Here is a 22,718-nt window from a genome sequence, read left to right as displayed (position 1 = left end):
CTTACACATCTGTGAAGGCACCATTAATGCTGAAAGATGTTGCAGCCATAAACTTCTAAGTTAATGATTATTTGCACACAAAAAAAACAGGTTTATCAGTTTGAACATTAAATATCCTGTCTGTGTAGTGTATTCAATTAAATATAGGTCAAACATGCATTCTGTTTTTATTTGTTTTTAACACAACGTCCCAACTTCATTGGAATTGGGGTTGTACAATGAAACGGACAGAGATACATATAGTTACCTACAACAGTTTCAACTGCACAACACGAAAAACTGCAAATTAGTTCAATGCGAACAAGTGCTTTTCTGTCCGCAAATTGTCACTTTTAATGTGACACAAATGAAAGTTTGGGCTCATAACAACTAACAAAAGCTGTTATGAGCACATTACGCAAAACACAAATGGAATATGAATGCCTAATTATCAGCTGTGCCGGACAATTAAAGAAACGCGACTCACCACACTGTGTACGTGGAGCAAAGCGGGTGACATGGCTTGCAAAAAAGATCGAGCTTGCTGGACGGCGGTCGGCGGCATCATGCATTTTTCAGAGCATAATTTTCACTTTCCTAATAGTGTTGTCATCCGTGTCCTTCAAATATGTCCACACACACAGCTGACATTGGGCTATGAGTGCTAAATAACATAATAAATCTGCCCCATGGAACAAAAAAGGCGTTTTGTTTTTATCTGCCATCTGGTGTGCTCCTTACAGCAAATGCACATAAAAAAGATTGAAATATAAAAAACTAAATATATTTCCCAGACCATCACTTAAAAATACTGTCACTTGATTGTGATGATAGGTACTTTTTTGATCACGTTAACAGCTCTTTTCGCTTCTTTCAGCAACAACGGCAGCTGGACCTGTTAACCATCACCAATTGTGGTAAGTCCTTGGCATGCTCTTTCCCATAGTCGACTGAATAAGAACAACATTGAAGCGGTGCAGTTGGTACCTTGGTGTCAACAGCAGTGTTTAGATAAACCTCCACATTTGGATGAAAACTCACTAGCACTAACTAACTAGCACAACACGTGTTGGTCTATTGGTGGTAACACAACACAAAGCCGCACCATTGGTCCAGTTGTGAGAAATGCACCACTGTGGAGAGTGAGCAGAAGTTTGCAAACTCTGAGAGGAGAACCAGATGGGGACAGCAAAGGGATATAGACAGACCCATATGTCCATTGTATCTGTGAGATCTAATGTGCTTTGATGAGAATCACGCAGACGTGAGGCTCTTGCAGCTGAGGTTAATTTCGGAGGTTTACGTTGCAGCTGTTCTTACATACGGCACCGATACCGACGTTGGCTGGTCTTCACGGCTTGACAGAGGGCAGCCACAGTGAGAGATGAGGCGGGAAGGGATGAGAGAGTGTGAGGAAGACATAAAAGTACTGCAACACCTTCTGCGGTGACAAGTTCAAAAAGAACTTTGAATCACCTGTAGAAAACACTGCTCTCTGGTTTGTCTGTCTTCTACACTGTGGTTCAGTTAAGAGGAGCATATTAAAAAATAATTTTGTCTATTGAAGGACAACCACAGATTATTAATCATAAATTTTTGTCTTCACTGCGAATAAGCAACAATATCAAGTTAGATTTGACCTCCAGAGCAGAATTTGCTGACTTGCTGGGCATTGATGGCAGGGCCTTTCCTTATTTACTTGCTAATCTCTTGCTACAGCAGATTAGAATTGAGCGAAGTCCTATTCCCTGATAAGAAGTCTGTAAGCTACTGCAAAAATGTGTTTCAAACAAAAGTAACAATGAAGCTTTCAACACTCGAGCGCCAACTGTTGTAGATGTTACAGAAATAATCTGTTTTAACCCCAACTGCCTAATTCTATTGACACGACAAAATGTAGACAGCTTTGCTATAGCAAATTTTAGCATTTTCAGCACCATGTTTATAGAGTGTGTTACTGCAAGTGGATATAAACGGACCTCCTCAGTTCTAATGTCATCTTGTGCTTAACTTTTCATTTTTTTTTTTTTTAAACTGTGAATCATTTAGATACCAAGAAAGTCAGAAATCTTGTGACCCTAGTGCGGATAAGCGGTACATAGAATAGGTCGACTGAGGATGTCGCCAGGCTGATTTTTTTTTGTGTGGGTTTTTTGTTTTTTTTAACTTGCGGAACCTGGTTATACATTAGATCCATAGTCGTCCATCTGTAAGTACGGGTACTTGAGATCTCAACATGGGCCAAAAATGGTTTATTTCTCTTTTAAGTTGTTTATTTTTAGCCTCTCATAGATTTAGTTATATTCAAAAGACAGTTCACATTTATTCTTTTTAAAAAAGCTTTCATGACATATATGCATATACTGTACTACACTATCATAAAAAAATGGGAGGATGCCCAATGGGATAAATTGTGGCTATTGGGGCCACGCTCCCGTAACAAAACCGTGACAGAGGCGGCCAGGCAACGCTCTGCGTTGCGGTACGCCGATTACCGAAAAGTAAGCAAGGGTGTGATAAAGTATATGTATATTTTATAACTTGTGGTTTTCTCATGAAGCAGTATTGTATTACTTTTTGCCCACTTTATTTTGTGATTAACACACAGAGGTAACATAGCATCCTACGTACATATCCACCACACTTTACAAAGTCACCCCTGGTTTTCTGACTGAGACACCACATAAGTGAGATGCCTGCCTTGTGTTACATTCAACATTTAGGTCAAAGGTGTAGAAAAACATGCATTTGGATGTTAAAATGTAAGTCATGAGTAATGTTACTCTAAAAAGTGTTATATGCCATGTTCAAGAAAATTTTGTTTTTGGACAAAATTTGATTTAAACTAAACACATTTTCATCATAATCGCAATGGTCGTATCAAGGTATCGACGACTACTCAAATATAAGTACAGTACTTGCACTTGTGCTCATTTTGAAAAAAGTGGTATCAGTGCATTCCTACCAAATATTATTCCTTCTAGAACCGATATTCGGACACTATTCGGAGCCCATCCCTGCAGACTTTGGGCAAGAGGCCGGGTACACCCCAGTCTGGTTGCCATGCAGCCAATCGCAGGGCCAAGTGATCTCATTGCATACTGTATTTGTATTGCCACGTCGTGCTCGTTTTACCTACCCTCAGCCCACTCTGTCTCATCTTCATGACATCGACAGCAGGAGGGATCACTAGGGGATAACAAACGTTATTACCCCACTGGCTACCATGTGTAATGCCATTGTCTTCATTTCACTAACGAATAAACACTTTTGCACGTAATTTACTACATCAGAACATACAGGCATTGTGTATGTAGCATGTGAGGGTAAAACTGCTGCACACCATATCTATACTATAGCTTCTCAGTGCTGTTTCCCATACTCACACGGGCGCCACCCACACAGAGACCCACTCAAACCTCTCTCGACCCTCCTTAATTGGACACTTGAGCGGCACGCGGTTGCATCTGGCTCCTGTTGAACACAGCCTGACATTTCAGACTGCTGACCTTTCCAGCGCCGTCACAACTAAATAATGATTAGTCCCGGCAACGCTTTTCACCACAGCAATAGCAACATAAATTAACTGCCGCTACACACACACATACACACGGAGCCGCACAACAAAAACTCCTGAACGCTTTGTCTTCTCACAGTGAGAAAATGGGGTGCGGGCATTGATTTGAGAGGCCATTGTCATTCTTTTGGCCCATCGATTAGATTGTCCTTTTCCATATGTGCAGTCGGCGCACGATAATGTGTTGTTGTAAATCAACTCGGCTCGCCGCTCTTTACTTTCTCCTTTTGCCTTTTATGCGCTCTCAGCATTATGGCAGGGAAAAAAAGGTCAATCATATTCATGAAATCCGGGTAGGTTTGAGAGGACGCTGGCACGTGAATGCAGCACGTGTGCATCCAACGCAATGACGGACATTCCCTAAATATTTTGTGCTTATTTTATTTCACTGTCAGAATGGAACAGATATAGAATAGAATAGAAGAATCCTTTATTAGTGCAGCAATGGGCAAATTCTTACTTTTCTTTTACTTTTCTATTGTAGCAGTAAAGTGCAACGTAAACGTACACAAGAAGAAGAATATGAAACAAATATCAAAAATATATGTATTTACAGGGAAGCATTGTATGTGGAAACTGTACATGAATATTAAATGCTATATATGCAGATGTGAATGGCAAACTTGATGAATAAATGGATATCATATTTACATAAGTGAATGTGAACAGTAGGCAGCATTGTACGAAACTTAAAAAAATGAAATAAAAAAACTATATATGTATTGTAAATACTTTATATATAGGCAGTTGCCAATGAAATAAACAACAGCAGCAAATATGTAAATAAAGAATATATAAACAGAATCCTCCAATAACTATGAATACTACTTATGCAAATGTAAATATGAGCAAAAGTAGCAAGAATAGGCAGCGGGCTGTGATGACATATGCATGGATCAAAAGTAGTAAAAAAAATAAATAAATAAATAGTGTATGCAGTTGTGAACTAAAGCAGCTGCATTAACTATAAACAGCCAACAAAGCAACATAGTGACAATTATACATGAATAAATAATCTATAAATAGAACAGTATACAATCGATTCAGATTTGAATGTGAAGAAAAGGCTGGAAAATGGGCTTTGGCATTGTATGCGACAACTATACATGGATCAACAACATTATACATACACTACATGCATTTGGGAATTCAACTATTGTATTAACTATTGGCAGTGGAGTGTTATATACATGAATAAGTAATATCTTGTGGACATGCTATTGAGTGCAGCGTTAGTTGTAAATGTTGTTCATTAGCGCTCTTCTTTCCCCAGATATCTTTTTGTTCCTCACTTTGCTTTTCAGGCACACCCGCTGTACCTGATTACACTGAGGTCACATTTGTAGCCGACTGCCAATATTCAACGGCGGGATTTGGATTTTTCACATTACTTTTATGCAACAGCAGGAATGAGAACAAAACAGTTTAACGCGGACCTCGGAAACGATCACAATCACTTTAGCCATATTGTTCCCATGGAAACACCATTCAGTGACGAACTGCAATTTCAAAGTGCGTCACAACAGCTCCGACGCAACACAATGGTTAACTGTTACAATATATGTATGTGTGTGTGTATATATATATATATATATTTTTTTTTTAATTATTATTATTTTGCACTATCAAGTTCAACAGTAATATTATTTATTAGCACAAATCTCTATTTTACGCCATATTGCCAGGCTGAACAGAGTGTAAAATTATTTAACAGTGGATACTTTGTACTTGAAACATATGTATACAATAATATTTTGTCATATAGATTTACTGTATATGATATACATGCCTAAATAAAAAGGTCATATAGGTGTAAGAAGAAGGAAACCACTGTTAACTAACAAAAACAACAACACGGAATGTTTATTTCATGACGAGAGAGGATAAACGGTACGGAAAATGGATGGATGGATGATAAAAGCTGTGCATTAAAACATTAACTGTGAAGTATGAAAAAAATCAAAACACAGTGGAAGGTAAAACACTAAAGCATTCTACCTTAATGTCGATAAAATGTGATGGCGTCTTACTGCTTTGACTGCTATGATCACTTAACTTCGCTGAAGCGCCTGCTGTTGCCGGACATAAATAGAAAAGCAACTGATTGTGTTGAGTGTTTGTATAATCAGTCATTCAACACAATAAAAAGGACAAGAGTTTGCAACTGCATTGTAGTTACCCGATGACCAAACACTTAACTTTTTCTTTCTTCTTCCATATTTAGCCTTTCTTCTTCTTTGTATTTTCCGGGCATCTTGATACTACCACAGGCATCTGGTTTGGGAGCGGGAACTCAGCATCCTCGGTTGATACATCGTTATCGTTATGTGTAAAGATATAATGTGTTGAGATATGATCTGAGTTGTTCATCTCGAGTACACGACACAGTGCAGTAAACACGTTTTTCCTTGTCATGTGTGGGGACTTTTTTTTTTAAAGTTGTTAGAAATCAGAATCTGTGTACCTCACTTTACTAGTTCCAGTTCACTATCAAGTAGGGCTGAAACGATGAATCGGATAACTTGACTATTTCGATTACAAAATCATTTGAAGCATAAATTTGTGCCTCAAATCTTTGCAATGACCATTTTTTTACACTGACTTACTGCAGATTGGCTGGCAACCAGTTCAGGGCGTACCCCACCTCCTGCCCGATGATAGCTGGGATAGGCTCCAGCACGCCCGCGACCCTAGTGAGGAGAAGCGGCTCAGAAAATGGATGGATGGGATGGATGACTTACTGCACACACATGCACCACTCCGTGTGGAAATAAGTGAGGTGGCAGTGAACCAGGAGGAAAGAGTGCATAAAAGACAGAATGTCCAAAGTTTGGAATCATTTCACACTTAAAAAAGATCATCAAGTGCAATCTGTCTGCTGGAAAGCAGAACTAACTAATGTACCACAACAGCATGTCTACCATCGCCAACACAAAGTATCAATCTTAGCTAATTTAATATAGCCTACCACCGCTGGTTAGAACGTAACGTAACTGACGCCAAGGTACTGAACAGTACACAGATTGGCTAACAGTTAGCCAGTTAACAGCCAGCCGCGAGCCTGGGTTCACAACATCCAAGGCGCCACTCTCATTCGCTGACTCCCATGTCACTCACCAGGCTATGCCCCGCCTTTTAAAGCCACATACGCTCAAATCTGTTATTTAATAATGCAAAATCAGATTTTGTGCGATTACTCGATGAAACAATGGGATAATTGGTAGAATGTCCTTGAACCATGACACTAAGCCTCAAATTGCTTCTGATGGGCGTATTGCCGCCCTTCACCGTCTATGAATGAGTGAAAAAGAAAAGCTAAAGTCGTGAAGGTGCTATAAAAATGTCCAAGTTATCTGTGACCATGTATTTATGTCTCTGTTGTCACGCGGCGTGGTGCCTTTAGCAAATTGTGCTCATTGAATTCTGTCATAGCTTGGTTGAAGCCTCCCTCTCTCTAAAGCCTTCAAGTGGAGACAGATTATTTATTGCTTTTTGCAGCAGCGCCATTACTGTCCAACTTTGAAGGAAACACTTTTTTGTTGTCTCGCTTTGACCAGTGACCCTCCTCATTTATTCATGTTGCCTCACTGTAAGATGTGTGCCGACACAAAGACTTGAATAACTTTCCATCACTTTCCAAGTACTTCTGTGAAATGATCATAATAAGCTTCCCTTTTTAGAATTCAAACCAGAGTTTGAACTGCAGTCTTCTTCAATCGGTTCCTGTGGTGCTGCCCTCCTTTAATTAGAAACAATAAAAGTGGCAGTAACACAGCAAAAACACTGCAGCTTTTGCTGTGAGTATATAAAAATGGGTAGGACATACTGTGCGCAATCTCCTGTTAGGTATACATATATTCCTGAGCTGATAGAAATCTGGGGGGCTTGCATTTCCGCTTGAAATACTTGGCTTTCAAGCTGGCAAACTACAGAGATTTGTTTCCACGGAGGCACCAGAAAGAGGGAGGGCATGAGCAACACTAAGGAGAAAAAAAACAGAATAATGTATTTTAGAAAACATGCTTTTGTATAAATGATCAGCTGTGAAAACAAGGCTTCCTATTATTGGCCTAATTATGTACTGTATCCTGACGGCGTAAATTTGCATATTTTATCTCCCTCCTCTTCACTATGTGATACCGTGCTTCCATTTTGTTGCGGTGTAAAAAGCACATAAAGAAGTGGATGTCTGCCGATGGGAACGAGGGAAGTGGGGAGCACTTGCTGCTTCATATTGAGCAGTTTGTTTTATTGAATGCTTCTCCGCAGCCTGGCTAAATAAGCAGGGGCATGCTAATGAACGGGGGATCCAGGGTGCTAATGTAGCATGCAAAAAAAGTGCGGGCTGATGAGCCAGGCGAGGCCCATATTTTCAATATGCGATCGTGGCCCCATACTGAAATTATTTGACATCAGACAAGTATTTTAAAACCCATCTCCACACTCATATGTTCTAAGCAAATACGGTCATTTCACGCCGTGCACACACAGTCGACTATGTGTTTCTTGTTGCTGCATGTGGGAAAAGGAATGCGAGAGAAGTGCCTGAGTGTTGCCTGTCCTCTTTCACCAAGAGGGGGGATGTGACCAAGGTGGTAAATAGGCTGTGAACAGGCTGGAGGCTCCAAGATGATTTCTTTGTCACCAGTGGAGCCACCAGTGTTGCCGAGCACTGCTGTGGAGCAAATCCTCCCACAGAGCACTGATTGGATTTTTGTTCCGTGGAGCCTTTTGTGTTCATAGCGTAGGGACTAGATAATAGGGGTTGATGCCACTCTGTCTCCGCGTTATGGCTGCTGGATTGAGTTCTCGGACTTTGTGTGTGTGTATGTGTGACACCGTTCCTCTCTAAACAGCCATGATATCGCTGCTATTCACAAAGTATCCCGGAATATGGAATGTCTGCGCGTCTGGTCCATGTGCTAGAATTTCCATTATTACTAATGTCACGGCTAAATAAAATGTTAATGTAACAACCTGCCACTCAACTAAAGCCTCATGAGAATATTCAATGTCACAAACAGTGCAGACCTCACTTTGCCAGCAGATACACACCACCATGGTCAAGGTCGTTGTCATCTTAGTTTGACGTTCACTTACGGTCTACATGTGCCCAGTGGCTATATATTGTAGAGTATTGTATATATAAATAAAAAAATGATGAATTATTAATTTCCATAGGGAAATTCCACATTTAATTGCCCTGTTTTCTCAGCGGGGTCAGCCGTCAGGTGTAGGAGCATTCCTTTAAATCCGGGAAAACGCCACTCAGCTGTCCTGTGTGTGACTTTGTACTGACCTCTAATGGAGACGGAGGAACCATACAGAGAGATTATTACAGGACAGTGACTGCTAATGACAGTTAAATGGCTGCCTTAAAAGGTGCTTTCATTAGTCCTTAAGAAACTAGGAGTTGTGGGGGGGGGGGGGGGGGGGGGGGGGGGGGTCACTCACTAGTCATGCTCACTAATTGTGTGTCAGCAGACATTTAATGAGTGATTGATGAAGTTAATTGTGTGTTTGGTTGTGATACAGATAGGTTTCAAGCCAGCTAGGTGACTGATAGACAGTCATTCATGACATGACTACACTACTTTTTAAAATTTGAAATTAAATAAACAAATGTTCAGATGAGAATGCATTGCAAGCAAGAATGGGTAAGAATTTCACCTACAAAGCTTCAACAATTAGTGTCCTCAGTTGGTTGGTTGTGGCAGGTTGTTACATAAGTGTCCTCAGTTCCCAAACGTTTATTGAATATTGTTAAAAGAAAAGGTGATGTAACACAGTGGTAAACATGACCCTGTCCCAGCTTTTTTGGAACGTGTTGCAGCCATAAAATTATAAGTTAATGATTATTTGCTAAACACAATAAAGTTTATCAGTTTAAACATTAAATATATGGTCTTTGTAGGTTATTCAATTAAATATAGGTTGAACATGCTTTGCAAATCATTGTATTCTGTTTTTATTTATGTTTAACACAACGTCCCAACTTCATTGGAATTGGGGTTGTTCATAAAGGTTTTAATTTCATACAATATGCTTAGCCTTCACTTTTTATATATATATATTTTACTCTGGAAACTAACCCTTTAACTTCATATCGTGCTTATTTTAAGTCTGATTTCCAACTATATGGCTTGGGTACTTTTTCCACTAGTAACACATTTATTAACACTTTACTTCCATTAGCCTTATCACTTTTTTCACATAAGCAAAGTGATGCTTGAGACATTTTACAAAATTACTGCCAGATGGATCTTAAATTAAATGTCATATCACAGCTTTCACGTATTGTTGGTTAAAATGTTATATTAGAGCCATACTAAGTGGAAAATAGATGGTTTATTTGAAAAATAATAGTATTATTATATACTTTTCATGTCTATCAGTGATTGCTGTAGAGATTGTTTTTTCTTTTAGCTTTATGCATTTTGTCAGTTAACATTTCATTTGAGCAGACCTCATTATTGGTATTGTAGAACAAATTTTGTGCACAAATGCAGGTACAGGGCAGTTGTCCAGTGGGATGGTTTCTAGTATTTTATATGTATTTTGTAGTTTGAAATAGAATCATAAAATAATTGCAAGGTTGTGATATGTTTATTTTAGAGTAATAATACTTTCTTGAGCTCCTTCAAGTGTACAATCAGTAGCAGCAAGGATCACACGATGGAATTGAGTGACCTTGACCACATTTGTGACAGATAGAGGAATTTGAGTGCCTGGGTGGTCACTTGTAAAGTAAACACCACTATTTTTCACAGCACTGTCATTCAACATGCCCTCTTTATATCTGACCATCGCCCTCGCCACCATCCCATGCAGCCCCTGTCCGCCAAACAAGGAGCGAGCGCTGGGTTGGCCCGGGTTTTATATGCCATTATCTGTCAGATGCTGTACACCTGTGAGCCGGGCCGCATGACGGGCGGCCACCGATTACTCAGCCAATCCCAGCGGCTCCCGGCTGTCAGTTACATTGGCAATAAAAGTTCTCTGTCTGACAGCAGCCCTGGAGGAAAGGCTAAGAGAGGCAAAGACGCAGATGCGGGGGGGGGGGGGGGGTTAGGGAGGCAGGGGGTAGGATGCCACTAGGATGAGCTGTATTCTCACAGACTAAACCTTGCCCACCAGCCATTATGTGCTGAGGTTCACCTGCCTGCCAGATAAATGGAGATTAGAGCAGAAAGTATTACAGGCATAAGCACCTCATAACATATAAAAGGCCTGTTCTTGTGCTGCCAAGATGAGTGCCTCCGTGCTGTCTTTCAGTCCGGCCTTTTCCAGCCACTGGTATGTTTTCTCGATGTCAGCCACTTCTTCAATTTGTCAGTGGTACATGCAATGCAGGAGCTTGCCTTTCCATAAGAGCCCATCTGGCTCCTTCTCCATACTGGGCTTCTGTAGCCTGAAGCATGAGGGTCATCTTCTTGATGTACATGTATTCTTGGAGGCCTGTTATTTCCTCCTGTATAGAGTGATGCTCGCTAGTTTGTTTTGTAAAACTATTGAACTTTGTTTTAACAACTGACAACATGCATAGTAATGCTGAAGTCTTTCCGCTTAGAATGCGAGTGAGGTCACTTCACATACTATACTTCAGGTGCATCTTCTCGTTCAGTGTTCTCGCAAAAAGTCCAAGGAAAAGAAAAACACAGTGCCAATGCTTGCTGAACTGAGACTTTGTAAACTGACATCATACATGATGTTGAACTTTTGTGCTTTACTGGTATTTTTGGGGGGAAGGGGTCCAATTAAGAATTCTACGACCTTGGGAGTCTTCAACTTGAGAGGTTCAATTGTATGTTTGTTCATCTATTGCATGACCAACTTTGACCACGCACTGTATAAATAGTAATTTTGTGAGTCCACTACCTAAGAGAGCAGAAAATAACACTGTGCTGACAGCAGCGAGATCGATACAGGACCGCATCAGGAGCTAGAGCGCCCCTAATGAACCAAATTGACTGGCGCTGATGAGTATTTCTTTGGTCGGTCTTTATGCTCCTTATAAAGAAGATCAATGTGTCCTGGACAGATCACTGCCTATACACAGCATGGCATGGTCGGTGTTGATACTCCTCTAAATAGTTAATGAAGCATTTATTTACAGCAAGGTGCGCATGTCTTTGCGTTCCCCTCAGTCATTCCAGCTCTGTTGTCGTCTCTTTTCAGGCCCCTCTAGCATAGCTAGCTGATTCTATGACACTAGGCTGTTCATTTCATGGGCTATCACCTTTTAAATTGGTGAATGCTGCCATCACGCTTGATTAGAAATTCCTGTGGATCTAATTATGAGACATAATAAGAAAAGGAATGCCTCCAGCAGCAGTAGGAAAATGGCATTCTCTCAGAGTGTAAACAATGGTTATTGATTGAGGAAAGATAGTGCCTAAGAAAAACGCTTCTTCAAAACGTCAGTTTGGCCGATACTTTTCAAAGTAAAGCGTCTTTACAGAAGGTTCACATGAAAGACACCACTCTTCAAGCTTAGGAGTAGGGGTGGGAATAATAATAATATTACGATACAGCAATAAACAATATCATGTATAAACCAAGAGTGGGCAAAGTATGGCGCGGAGGCCACGTTCGGCCATCCTCCTCCTTTCATCAGACCATCAAGCATTTACATTATAAAGAGTCTTGCAATATTATTTATTCGTGATTTAGCCATCCATCCTTCCATTTTATGAGCCACTTAGGATAAACACACTTACTGTAATTAAACACAAAATACATAATGCTTCAATGTTCTAATTATATATATTACTGTCTACAGGTATTTTCAAGTGCAAAGAACGGTGTAGGAACATTAACAGCATAACTTCTCATCTCCCACCCATCAGTCACAATGTGTGCTGTAATGGTTACGTAGCTCTGCGTAGCTCGTGAATTCCAACTATTTGTCGTGGGTGAGACACTCTTTGCCTGATTGATGATCTCTTTCACTTTAGCCTTTGTCTCTTGGTAAAGTGTTGGTGTTAGCGTTTTGCTGAAGAATGGTTGAAATGTCTCACGAATTGATGTTTTAGCTCGCTAGCTTCTTGGTTTCACATAAGAATCTTTTCCGTGTGCTGGTTCATCAAATGGCTTCTCATATTATTTGTATTCACCGACCTGTAGACGGCTGTGGTCTGGCAGTGTCTGCAGTCTGCAGGTCTTTCATGTTTTCTGCTTGATCGTTTTTGTGTACTATGAACCAAAATGCTGCCATACTGACTTAAACTTCACAGTTTTAGTTTTGCGCTGTGCTATGTGCTTCCTGCCATCATTTCCTGCATTGCACATTGCACATCTCGCATGATCCCCTCGCCCAGCTTATCTCTGAATTTCAGGTTTCTAATGACTAACAGATTCCTGGAGATCGCGACGTTGCATCGCTTTGGATTTGTGCTCAGCACAGCTTTTGGGTTGAAGATAAAGATTAGGGGGTGAATCTTGGCTTGTCACGTTGATTATGAGGGAGAGAAATGCCAACACGTTGGATGGCACACAAGTTTAGGGAGCTGGCACTCGAACAGAGACTGTATATGTATAGTATAAACAGAATACGTGTCTCGGTATTTAGTATAAAGCGTGTTTAGTAGTTGTATGTCTGTAAATAAATTATTATTTTTCCATCAACAGCCCTTTCTCGGTCTTGCATTTGTTGTTTTATAGTTTGAGGTAACATAAAAGCAAAAAAATCTTAACATCAAGGTCACTGTTCTGCATGACGTGTTTCTATTCACAAAAATCTAATTTTCTCCGCTTTGGGGTCAGAAAACTGTAGTTTTGGTGAAACCAACCTATGTTCTACTGCTGATTACTAAAAGGGAAGGAAACACAAAAAATGTGGCCGCAACATCACAAGTGTCCTTGCGGCCGTCATGTGACCAAACCCGGAAATTTGGGTAGCGGGCTCCCCGTATATGCTGCGATAACTCGCGAAACTACGGTTTGATTACATGATGGTTTCAACCCCAAATTGCGAGAATATTGTTATATTTAATATATTGTTCAGTACAAAGAATCCAAGTTAGTCATTCAATGCAAATCTCAATATACTTGGACATTAGATACCGAAATTATCGAATTATGCCGATATCAAAAATACCCTCCTACTTGTCCATGTGTGGCATAATCATGTCACGTGGTTGGTTGTGTTTGTATGCAGCAGCTCAGGTCGTAGCGCGACGCTGCCAATCGTCATCGTATACACACCTGGACCAGCATCTGTCCTTCCTGCAGAGCCGCAGATTGGCACAGGTGCCGCATCTAGATTGGTTGTCTGCATGCTGTTACATTCATTTATGCACCCCCTCGCGCTACCAACTTTTTCCACCCAAATTTGCATGCCCTCCATTTATTCTCATCGACTTCTCACGCACACAACAGCTCAGTAGCATTCAGGAGTCATTTATTTAATCCCGACGTCCATCTGTCCGTGTGTCGATCCGTTGGAACTCTTTGTGATTCCGAGAGCGAACGCGGCAACGATGACGTGTGTTGCCGCAGTCTAATTCCATCATCAGCATCATTACTGCTATTATCCCGTGTCTCCCTTTAATGCAGGCTAATGGATGACCAATTAAGATAGATGAGCCTGGCAGTGTGGAGTTAATAGCCAGGACATGATGTCTGGCTTCTATCCTGACTCCCACAGTCTTTTTATGGCTTAACTGACCCTATTGAATATACAGGGAAAAAAATGTTATCATTATTATTGTTGTCCCGTGCGAATATTATGCAGTTACTTTTATGATCATGAGAGTCACTGGATCATCACCTGATTAACATGCAGCCTTCAAAGTGAAATTCAAGCATTTTCAAGGTCCCAAAGGCAATAATTTGCCTTAATTGTTGCTGTAAATGCCATTCCTTCATACCAACCCACAGCAATCAATGCATTACCACTTTGTGTGAAAGCTGTCTCATTAATTTAAGTTTCTCTCCTACTTTTAAAACACAATTGAAAGCCTTCTCAAAAGACTAAATGAACTCTATTTAGAACAACAGATGCTATGCACTTTTAATTGCCAAAAAGTTTCATTATACTCCGCTTTGAATCTAACCTCAAAGTTAAGGGAGAAAAATGACATTATAGCCTGAATACTTACTTATTTAGGACAGGATTGCTGCGTGTTCACACTGAAAAAGTGCAATTAAGCTGTGAAAATGAAGTCATCTTTTAGTTTGATTTTCTTCTGGCACAGAGGTTATGTTTTCATTATGTTTGTTTCTTGGTTAGCTGGATTAGGCAAAATGTTTTAATAAAATAAATCCAAAGCATTTTTACATTTTAGGACTGATCCACAGTTTGTTTACTCTACGCTTTGGTAAAACTGTGAGATTTATTGATTAGTCAGTTTATTGAAATTTGGCTGTTTTTTTCTTTAATTTACCAGGAAACAAAGCATGAATCTTAATAACAATATTCAGTGAAATGCAGGAGTTGTACTATATTTGCTGTTACTCTTTAATGAGGATTATTTGGCCTTGGCAGATGTTTTTGGCATTGCTGAGTGGCATTGTTTTGCTTATTTTTAGTGAGTGCGCCATTTGAAAAGAGCACCTTATTTGGGTTTAATTAAAATGAAGTGCTTGAACTACATTTGAGCAATCAAATGATGCTAAAGCTCTCAAGCTATAAATGTGTGTTGACTTGTTCTTAAATATCTACTTTTTTAAAGTACATAAAGAACATATGTCCATTGCATTTACATACTGTAATCATTTTCCTTTCATAGAAATAAAAACACAAGTAATGCCTATGTGATTTTTGTGGTTGACTTGGAATTCAGTCATCATTCAAAGAAAGATCTTTTTATTGTGTCCAGGAAGTTGTCCATTATTCTTGCAGCACCCAAATGGACCCTGAAATGTATTTATATTGGAGAAAGTGCTTTAGAATTGTATTAAACCTCCCCAGGCAGCAGAAGTAATATGATATGAGCCATTTAAAAGAAATGCCCTTCCCCTCGACGCCTGCTTCAAAGACACAGCAGCTTTTGTGTTGACAAGTCCAGCAGCCTCGAGGATAGTACAGAACACAAGTTTAGCTTAACAGTAATCCTCTGTTCTATTTGTTAAGAGTCTGCCCAAATCTCTTTGTTTATCTGTTGTTTTCCCATTATAGTCTTTGAACTTCTGATCAAATAGCAGTCTGAGCGGCTGATCTATTTGCTCTGCAGGCGGTCACAGATAAATAAAAATGTCATGCATTGAAACACTGTCGAGTGTTCAGCTCAGTGATTCCCACGCCCAAACTTCAACTCAAGAGAAGCCCTGATGGCAAAACAAGTTGTGATAATCATTGTTGCTTCATTTGCTCTTTTTAGGACATTCTCATCCATCTCAGACTAGTCAGACAGCAAAATGAGCAAGCCCCACGGGCGCGTTAAGACATTTAACACTCGTCTAAACTAAATGCCTTGAAACTTGCAAATAAGATAACAGAGAAGACACAAAGGCTTCATAAAATTTCTGCATCAATTCAGTTTCAATTAAAGCAGCCGAAGTGGAACAAAACTGTTTGTGTCGATTAGCCACTGTGCTACTCTTCAGTGGAGTTACAATTGAGCAGCCTATTTCCCTTTTGGATGAGACTACCCTGTCTGCTGGCCTTTCTGTTTTGTAAATAAGAGATCAACCAGGGACCACATGATGTAGGTCAATGAAATCTGATCAGACGTGTAATAATCTTGTCTTTGACACTCCTTGAAGATTTCCAATAACACATAAGAGAAGTAATCGTTTTCTGTAAGATGCAGTGGAACTTTAAAGGTCAGAAAGTTGTTGTTTTTACTCCATAGAAAACATTGGAAAAAGAACTCAAAAGGGTCACCATCACAAAACCTTTATTAGAAGGTTTTTTTGCACTCATATTTTATAGTTAGCTAACAACACTAGCTTCTGATTAGCAGAGCATGGTTGGGTATTTGTGTTTGACAATATGTTTGCCGTGTATGCCACATGCACGGAACAGCACACTATTTGACAAGCGTATGAAGTGCTGACTCCACGAGTATTGTCTTTAATGGTGCTCACTTTTTACACGCACCCTAGGCCAGTGATTCTCAACTGGTAGGTCGCAGTACCATTTTGGGTGGGTCGTGGACAGGTAGTCAAAAATTACACGGGATTTTCGGTTTACAACAGTACCGACATACAACATTTTGAGCTTACACATGGGATAAGAATCAGGATAGGATCAACACACAAAAAGCCCCGGGCCCTGATAGCATACCTGGTCGTGTTCTGAGGGACTGTGCAGCTGAACTCACAGATGTCTTCACAGACATCTTTAACACCTCCTTGAGTTAGGGTGTTGTCCCCATGTGCTTCAAAGCCACCACCATCATCCCGGTCCCGAAGAAGTCGTCTCCCTGCTACCTCAATGACCACCGTCCGGTAGCGCTCGTCCTCGTCCTGATGAAGTGCTTCGAGCGGCTAGTCATGCACCACATCAAGTCCTCCCCCACTCCTTGGACTCCTTCCAGTTTGCATATCGGTCCAACCGGTCAACCGATGACGCCATCTCCACTGCCATCCACTCTGCCCTCACACACCTGGACTCTAAGGACTCATATGTCAGACTGCTGTTCATAGCCTTCAGATCAGCATTCAATACCATCATCCCTCAACTACTGATCTACAAATTGGACCAGCTGGGGTTCAACACGTCGATATGCAACTGGCTGCTGGACTTTCTGACAGGGAAACTGCAGGCAGTACGGGTTGCAGCAACACATCCAGCACCATCACTCTGAACATGGGAGGCCCTCAAGATTGTGTGTTGAGTCCCCCCCTCTTTACCCTGCTGACCTATGACTGCACACCGACATACAGCTCCAACCTCTTCATCAAGTTTGCAGACGACACAACTGTGGTGGGTCTCATCAGCAACGGGGACGTGGAGACGTTGGCCACTCAGCTTTTTCGATGGAAGGAGGCGCGCAGTGGCCTGTTGAGTGACAGCTCGTCCTCGTGACCTCACCGGCCGCCAGCCCTTTTGTGTCCTTTTTCTTCTTGTAATCAAATGAATTTTTGAAATACATATGGGTCATTTTCATCCCTATTTGATTAATACCCCACTGCATTTCATTTTACTAATCAATTCATTTGATTGATATGAGTACAGTGTTTGAATTATTGGCAGTTTTTCAAAAGTTAATAATGACTTCGAAGAAGAAGAACATTTTTTTTCAAACTAATATATTTTGCACATTTAACGGCAAAATGTCTTCACGGTAATTATGTTTCGTGATTTGCAGCATGCTTTCTGAAGATGCTGATGGCATTTTTGTTTAGTTTTTTCTCCAATTGCTTAATTTTCCTTTTCCATGGAAACTAACACAAATGCATCTTAGTGCTGAAAGAGTTCTCTTTAAAGCCACTGGAGAGAGCCTCGTGATGTTGCTGCGATACACCAGAGGCGTCTGTGATGTGGCCGCCATTTTGCATTCACACAGAAGCAGACCGCAAAATTATTGCTGTTATTTCTGCCATATGAATGAATATGTATGAATTTGTGAAAGTGTAGCTACTATTGTGTGTCTTTACCGTTATTGTGATTGTATAAAGACAACAGATTGCTTTGAGTATTTGGGATCATTTATGCACTTGTATGCGCAGAATTTGAAGGGCAATGCATGTAAATTGTGCAACTCACAAGATTTTTATGAAACTGTTTGTCTTCTAGCGTTATGCAAGAAGTGCATTTCAGTGAGCCACCGCCGTTTGGTGTGCGAGCAAAAAAAAAAAAGCTGTGGTAACATTTACGTCATTGTTTGATTTTCCCCATACAAATCAGAAATCCTGTTGTTCAGATTATATTTGCATCGGACCGCCATGAAATTGTTTTTACCTCTTGATTGTGTACTGTTGTTGTTGATGTTACCAATGCAACATCAAAAAATCCCAAGGGTTTTTTTTGTTTGTTTTTACTACTCATTCCTGTTATTAATCTGCCCAATGTAGTTTCATCCTGCTGCCGCTTGAGGTCTCACAGCATTGGATGTCTACAGAATGCAATGACATTTATTTGGAATCTTTGTCGTGGGTGGGTAATTTTTTTCAAGTTCTATAATGTATGTTGTGACGTCATGATGATTATAAACTACTGAAATGCCCCAAAAAAATAAAAAATCAGCAACGGGGACGAGACAGACTGCAGGAGTGAGATGAGCCTCCCGGCCGGGTGGTGCGCTGGCAACAATCTCTCCCTAAATGTGGAAAAAAACAAGGAGATTGTTGAGGTCTTCAGGACAGCGCATTACCATCATGCTCCCCTGAACATGGTGTTGGGGTGGAGAGCGTGGGAGTGCACATCACCGAGAACCTCTCCTGGAACAGCAACACCTCATCACTGACCAAGAAAGCTCACCAGCGTCTCTGCTTCCTGCACAAGCTGAGAAGAGGCAGAGCCCCGACCCCCATCATGTGCTTGTTCTACAGAGGGACCATAGAAAGCATCCTGACCAACTGCATCACTGCGTGGTACGGAGCCTGCACCACATCCTGCCCCAAGACTCTCCATAGCATAGTGAGGGCAGCTGAGAAGTTCATTGGAACCTACCTTCCTTCCATATAGGACATTTACAGCACCCGCCTCACTCGTAAAGCCCGCCGCATAACGGGGGATGCCACCCATCCATCACACAGCCTCTTCAGTCTGGTGCCATCAGGGAGGAGACTGCGGAGTCTGCAAGCCAGGACTAGCCGACTCAAAGACAGTTTTATTCATCAGGCTGTCAGGAATCTGAACTCCCGATCTTCCCCCTCAACCTCTTCTGTCTTCTGCCCACCTGAGCTCTGACGCCCAACAAACATGCACATGCACACACACTCACACACACACACACACACATCAGTACACACAGACACGCACACACACACACACACACGCACACACACACACACCAGCCACTTTAGCAGCATTGGGGTTTTGTCATCTAATTTAAATACGTCTTATTTGCCTTGGTTCTCTGACCTTGACTGTGTTGCACACGTAACCTGATCTTTGATATTGCACATTCAATGAATACTTTTTATACTGTATATACCATAGTTTTATTTAGCTTTTTATATTGATGTTATTATTTGTACTGTCTTTGTAGCACCGCAGGCCCTTGAGTACCGTAATTTCAATCTTCTGTATGTGTTACGCATATTGAAGAGTTGACAATAAAACCACCTTGAGAAGAAGAATAAGAATATGTATTAAGAATATGTTTTCAAGCCCTACAAGAAGCCACCATCGGTTGGCGTAGTTAGTCTTTTTCATACAAATATTTATTCTAATTATGGCTTTAGTACTACATTATTGTTGGTAAGTGATAGACTATGCCGTGTTTCGACTTGCGTACAAATTCAGGTTACATCGCTGTCAGCAGTGAAATATTTAACGTACATCCCAGGTCAGACTTGCCTTTTATTTGAAAAATATCAATTTAACAGGCATGCTTCAGAAACGTAACTGCTAGGGGCATTTAAACATTTAAAGAATGCCACGGGTGTTTTCATAGCATAATTCAGAGGGTCCCAGAGTGACAACAGTTGAGAACCACTGCTCTAGGCCACACTTCCGCGAGTAGAAGCTGCTTGACCTGTTCTGTTCATGGCAACCGGCCATCATGGCAACGGAGGTAGTACTTTCCATTAGGCCATGGGAGAGGGTAAACACCTGTGTACCTGAGTAGCACACATGGTTGATTAAAAGCAGCGTGAGGAAAAGAGAGCGGGTAAACATTCGCTCACTTGAATGAGACAGGGCCACCCCCTCAAAATGGGCTCATTTCAGCAAAACAAGAAATAGTGTGCAAACTGAACTATAGTGGTGCCTTGAGATACAAATGACCTGATAAGAGTTTTTTCGAGATACGAGCTGTCGTTTGGCAGAACTTTTTTCTTTGACTTGCGAGCAGAGATTTTCAATACGATCGCTGTATGGTGGCAGTTGACTCAACTCGCTTCACAACAAGCAGCAGTTTGGCAGATAGTGAACAATTCTTCAAAAAAGAGGCTTCAAGCTGTCCCAGTTGTAGTTTTTTGTCAAATTTGACATAAAACAAAGAGGATTACATGTTGTGTATTTAAAACAACCACATTCATTTACCTTAGGAAAGTCTGCTTAGCTTAATGTCAACAAACAATGCAAGACACCAATGAATAGCTCATGAGTAGCAATGGATATTTGAAAACAAATGGTGGGCCAACACATGTACTGTACACAGACAATATAACAATAATCACAGGCATATTTTCTTTATCCTCTGCAACAAAATGACAAGTAATACTGCAGATTACTACGTTTAGTTATGACCTTGTTCGTGTGAATCTGTATGTCTGTCTGTATTATACTGCCCCCCGGTAGCCAAAGCATGCACACCAGAAGGAGTGGCACATTATCATGATGAACAAACTGTTTAATTTATTACATTCTATTTGTTATTACTATATGTTTCAATAAATTACAATAATATAGAGTGCTATTTTTGTTGTTTTATATTTGGAGGCTGGAATGGATTAATCGCATTACCATTTATTTCAATGGGTGAAATATGATTTGACATAAGAGTTTAAGTTCTGAGCATCGTCACGGGACGTATTAAAATCCTATCTCATGGCACCACTGTATAATTCTTGATCTTTGTGATATTTTGATGAAAGCAACTCACAGACATGTTATAAAAACACCTGGTAACTCATTTTGAAGTGTAGAAAAAAATGCATAGTATGTCTCCTTTAAAGGACTTATGACACGGGTGTCAAACAAATTTTTGTCGCAGGCCAGCTGTACAGGGACACCGCCCGATGACGTCACGTTTCATCATAGATTAAAATGGTCCTACAAACACGGCGGCGGGCGCCACACGTCCTCATCACTTGCTACTTATGAAAGTCCACTTGAATATACGTACTGTTTACATTTGTTAAATATTTCTTGTGTTGTCCTCAATTATTAATCTGATTGCAGATAATAAATGTATTCTTTAATATTGTTCTTTAATATTCATCCATCCATCCATCCGTTTTCTGAGCCGCTTCTCCTCACTCGGGTCGCGGGCGTGCTGGAACCTATCCCTGGTAGCCAGCCAATCGCAGGGCACATACAAACTAACAACCATTCGGACTCACATTCACACCTATGGGAAATTTAGAGTTGTCAATTAACCTACCATGCATGTTTTTGGGATGTGGGAGGAAACCGGAGTGCAAAAAACAAAGACAAAAAACAGCTTATAAACATTTAAAACAAAGAGAAAAAAAGAAAAAAAGAGAAAATACAATTAAAACAGCGTACAGTGCAAAAAATATTTAAAAGTGGAAATGCTCTAAAAAGCATGAGATAAAAAAATGAGTTTTTTACCTGGAGAAAGGCATCAAATCACAAGATCATCAGAGTAGCATGTTGTATTACCTCTCCCTCTGAGATATTTTAATGTCCTCGGAAGTGGTCAAGGATGACAATAAATGCTACCAAACTATGATCTTTTTCTGCCCCGGTCCAAAAGTGTGCGCGCTTGGTCCAGGTTGCGAAGATGATTTCACACTTGACCTGACACTCATTGTTGTCAGTATCCTCTTCTTTTGACTGCAGTGGTGGCCTCTGCCAAACTGTGGAACAAAATATAAAGTGCACTTCTGAATAATGATCTACTGCATTACATACGACAGGACTGTATATGATATAAGTACAATTCATGTCTATTGTCGATACGTACTGAATAAGTCTCATGTGAGAAATGCCTATACCACTCCATGTGCTTCTGCAAAGATTTGTACCCGTACCTATGATAGAAGCTCCCTTGGTAGAGATGGTACATGTGCAGCCAGGCTGCGCTGACTTCTTAGTTGTGTATCGCTTGAATCTTGTCCTAAATTCCACAAGTGTTGTGAACTGTGTGGGGGAAAGGAAAAAAAAAAGTATTTCAAATAAATATATATATTAAACACCCTCCTCACTACGTACTCCTTTTGCTATATATTTTACAGTGGGAGGACAATACTATGTGAACCCTTTGAAATTTCTTAACATTTCTGCATAAATTTGGCATAAAGTGTAATAGAAGGCTGAGTAACCGCAGCAAACCCACACTGACACAGGGAGAACATGCACACTAAACTCCCTATTCTCAGAACTGTGAGTGAGGCAAATCTGCAAACCACTAGGATA

General features: G+C 40.5%; 1 protein-coding gene across 2 annotated transcripts in view; it reads left to right on the top strand.

Annotated features, from left to right (window-relative positions):
- Positions 1-22,718, top strand: part of agbl4 (AGBL carboxypeptidase 4) — a 364,986-nt gene that overhangs the window by 249,924 nt on the left and 92,344 nt on the right. For both annotated transcript variants that reach the window (XM_061778955.1, XM_061778956.1), the window contains exon 6: positions 857-896. In XM_061778955.1, the coding sequence (XP_061634939.1) occupies positions 857-896 (40 nt within the window). The remainder of the gene's footprint in view (positions 1-856; positions 897-22,718) is intronic.

This window comes from Phyllopteryx taeniolatus, chromosome 7, assembly GCF_024500385.1.
Source record: "Phyllopteryx taeniolatus isolate TA_2022b chromosome 7, UOR_Ptae_1.2, whole genome shotgun sequence".
Lineage (NCBI taxonomy): Eukaryota > Metazoa > Chordata > Actinopteri > Syngnathiformes > Syngnathidae > Phyllopteryx > Phyllopteryx taeniolatus.
The sequence above is the reverse complement of the archived record's forward strand: the minus strand, read 5'-3'. Positions and strand labels throughout refer to the sequence as shown.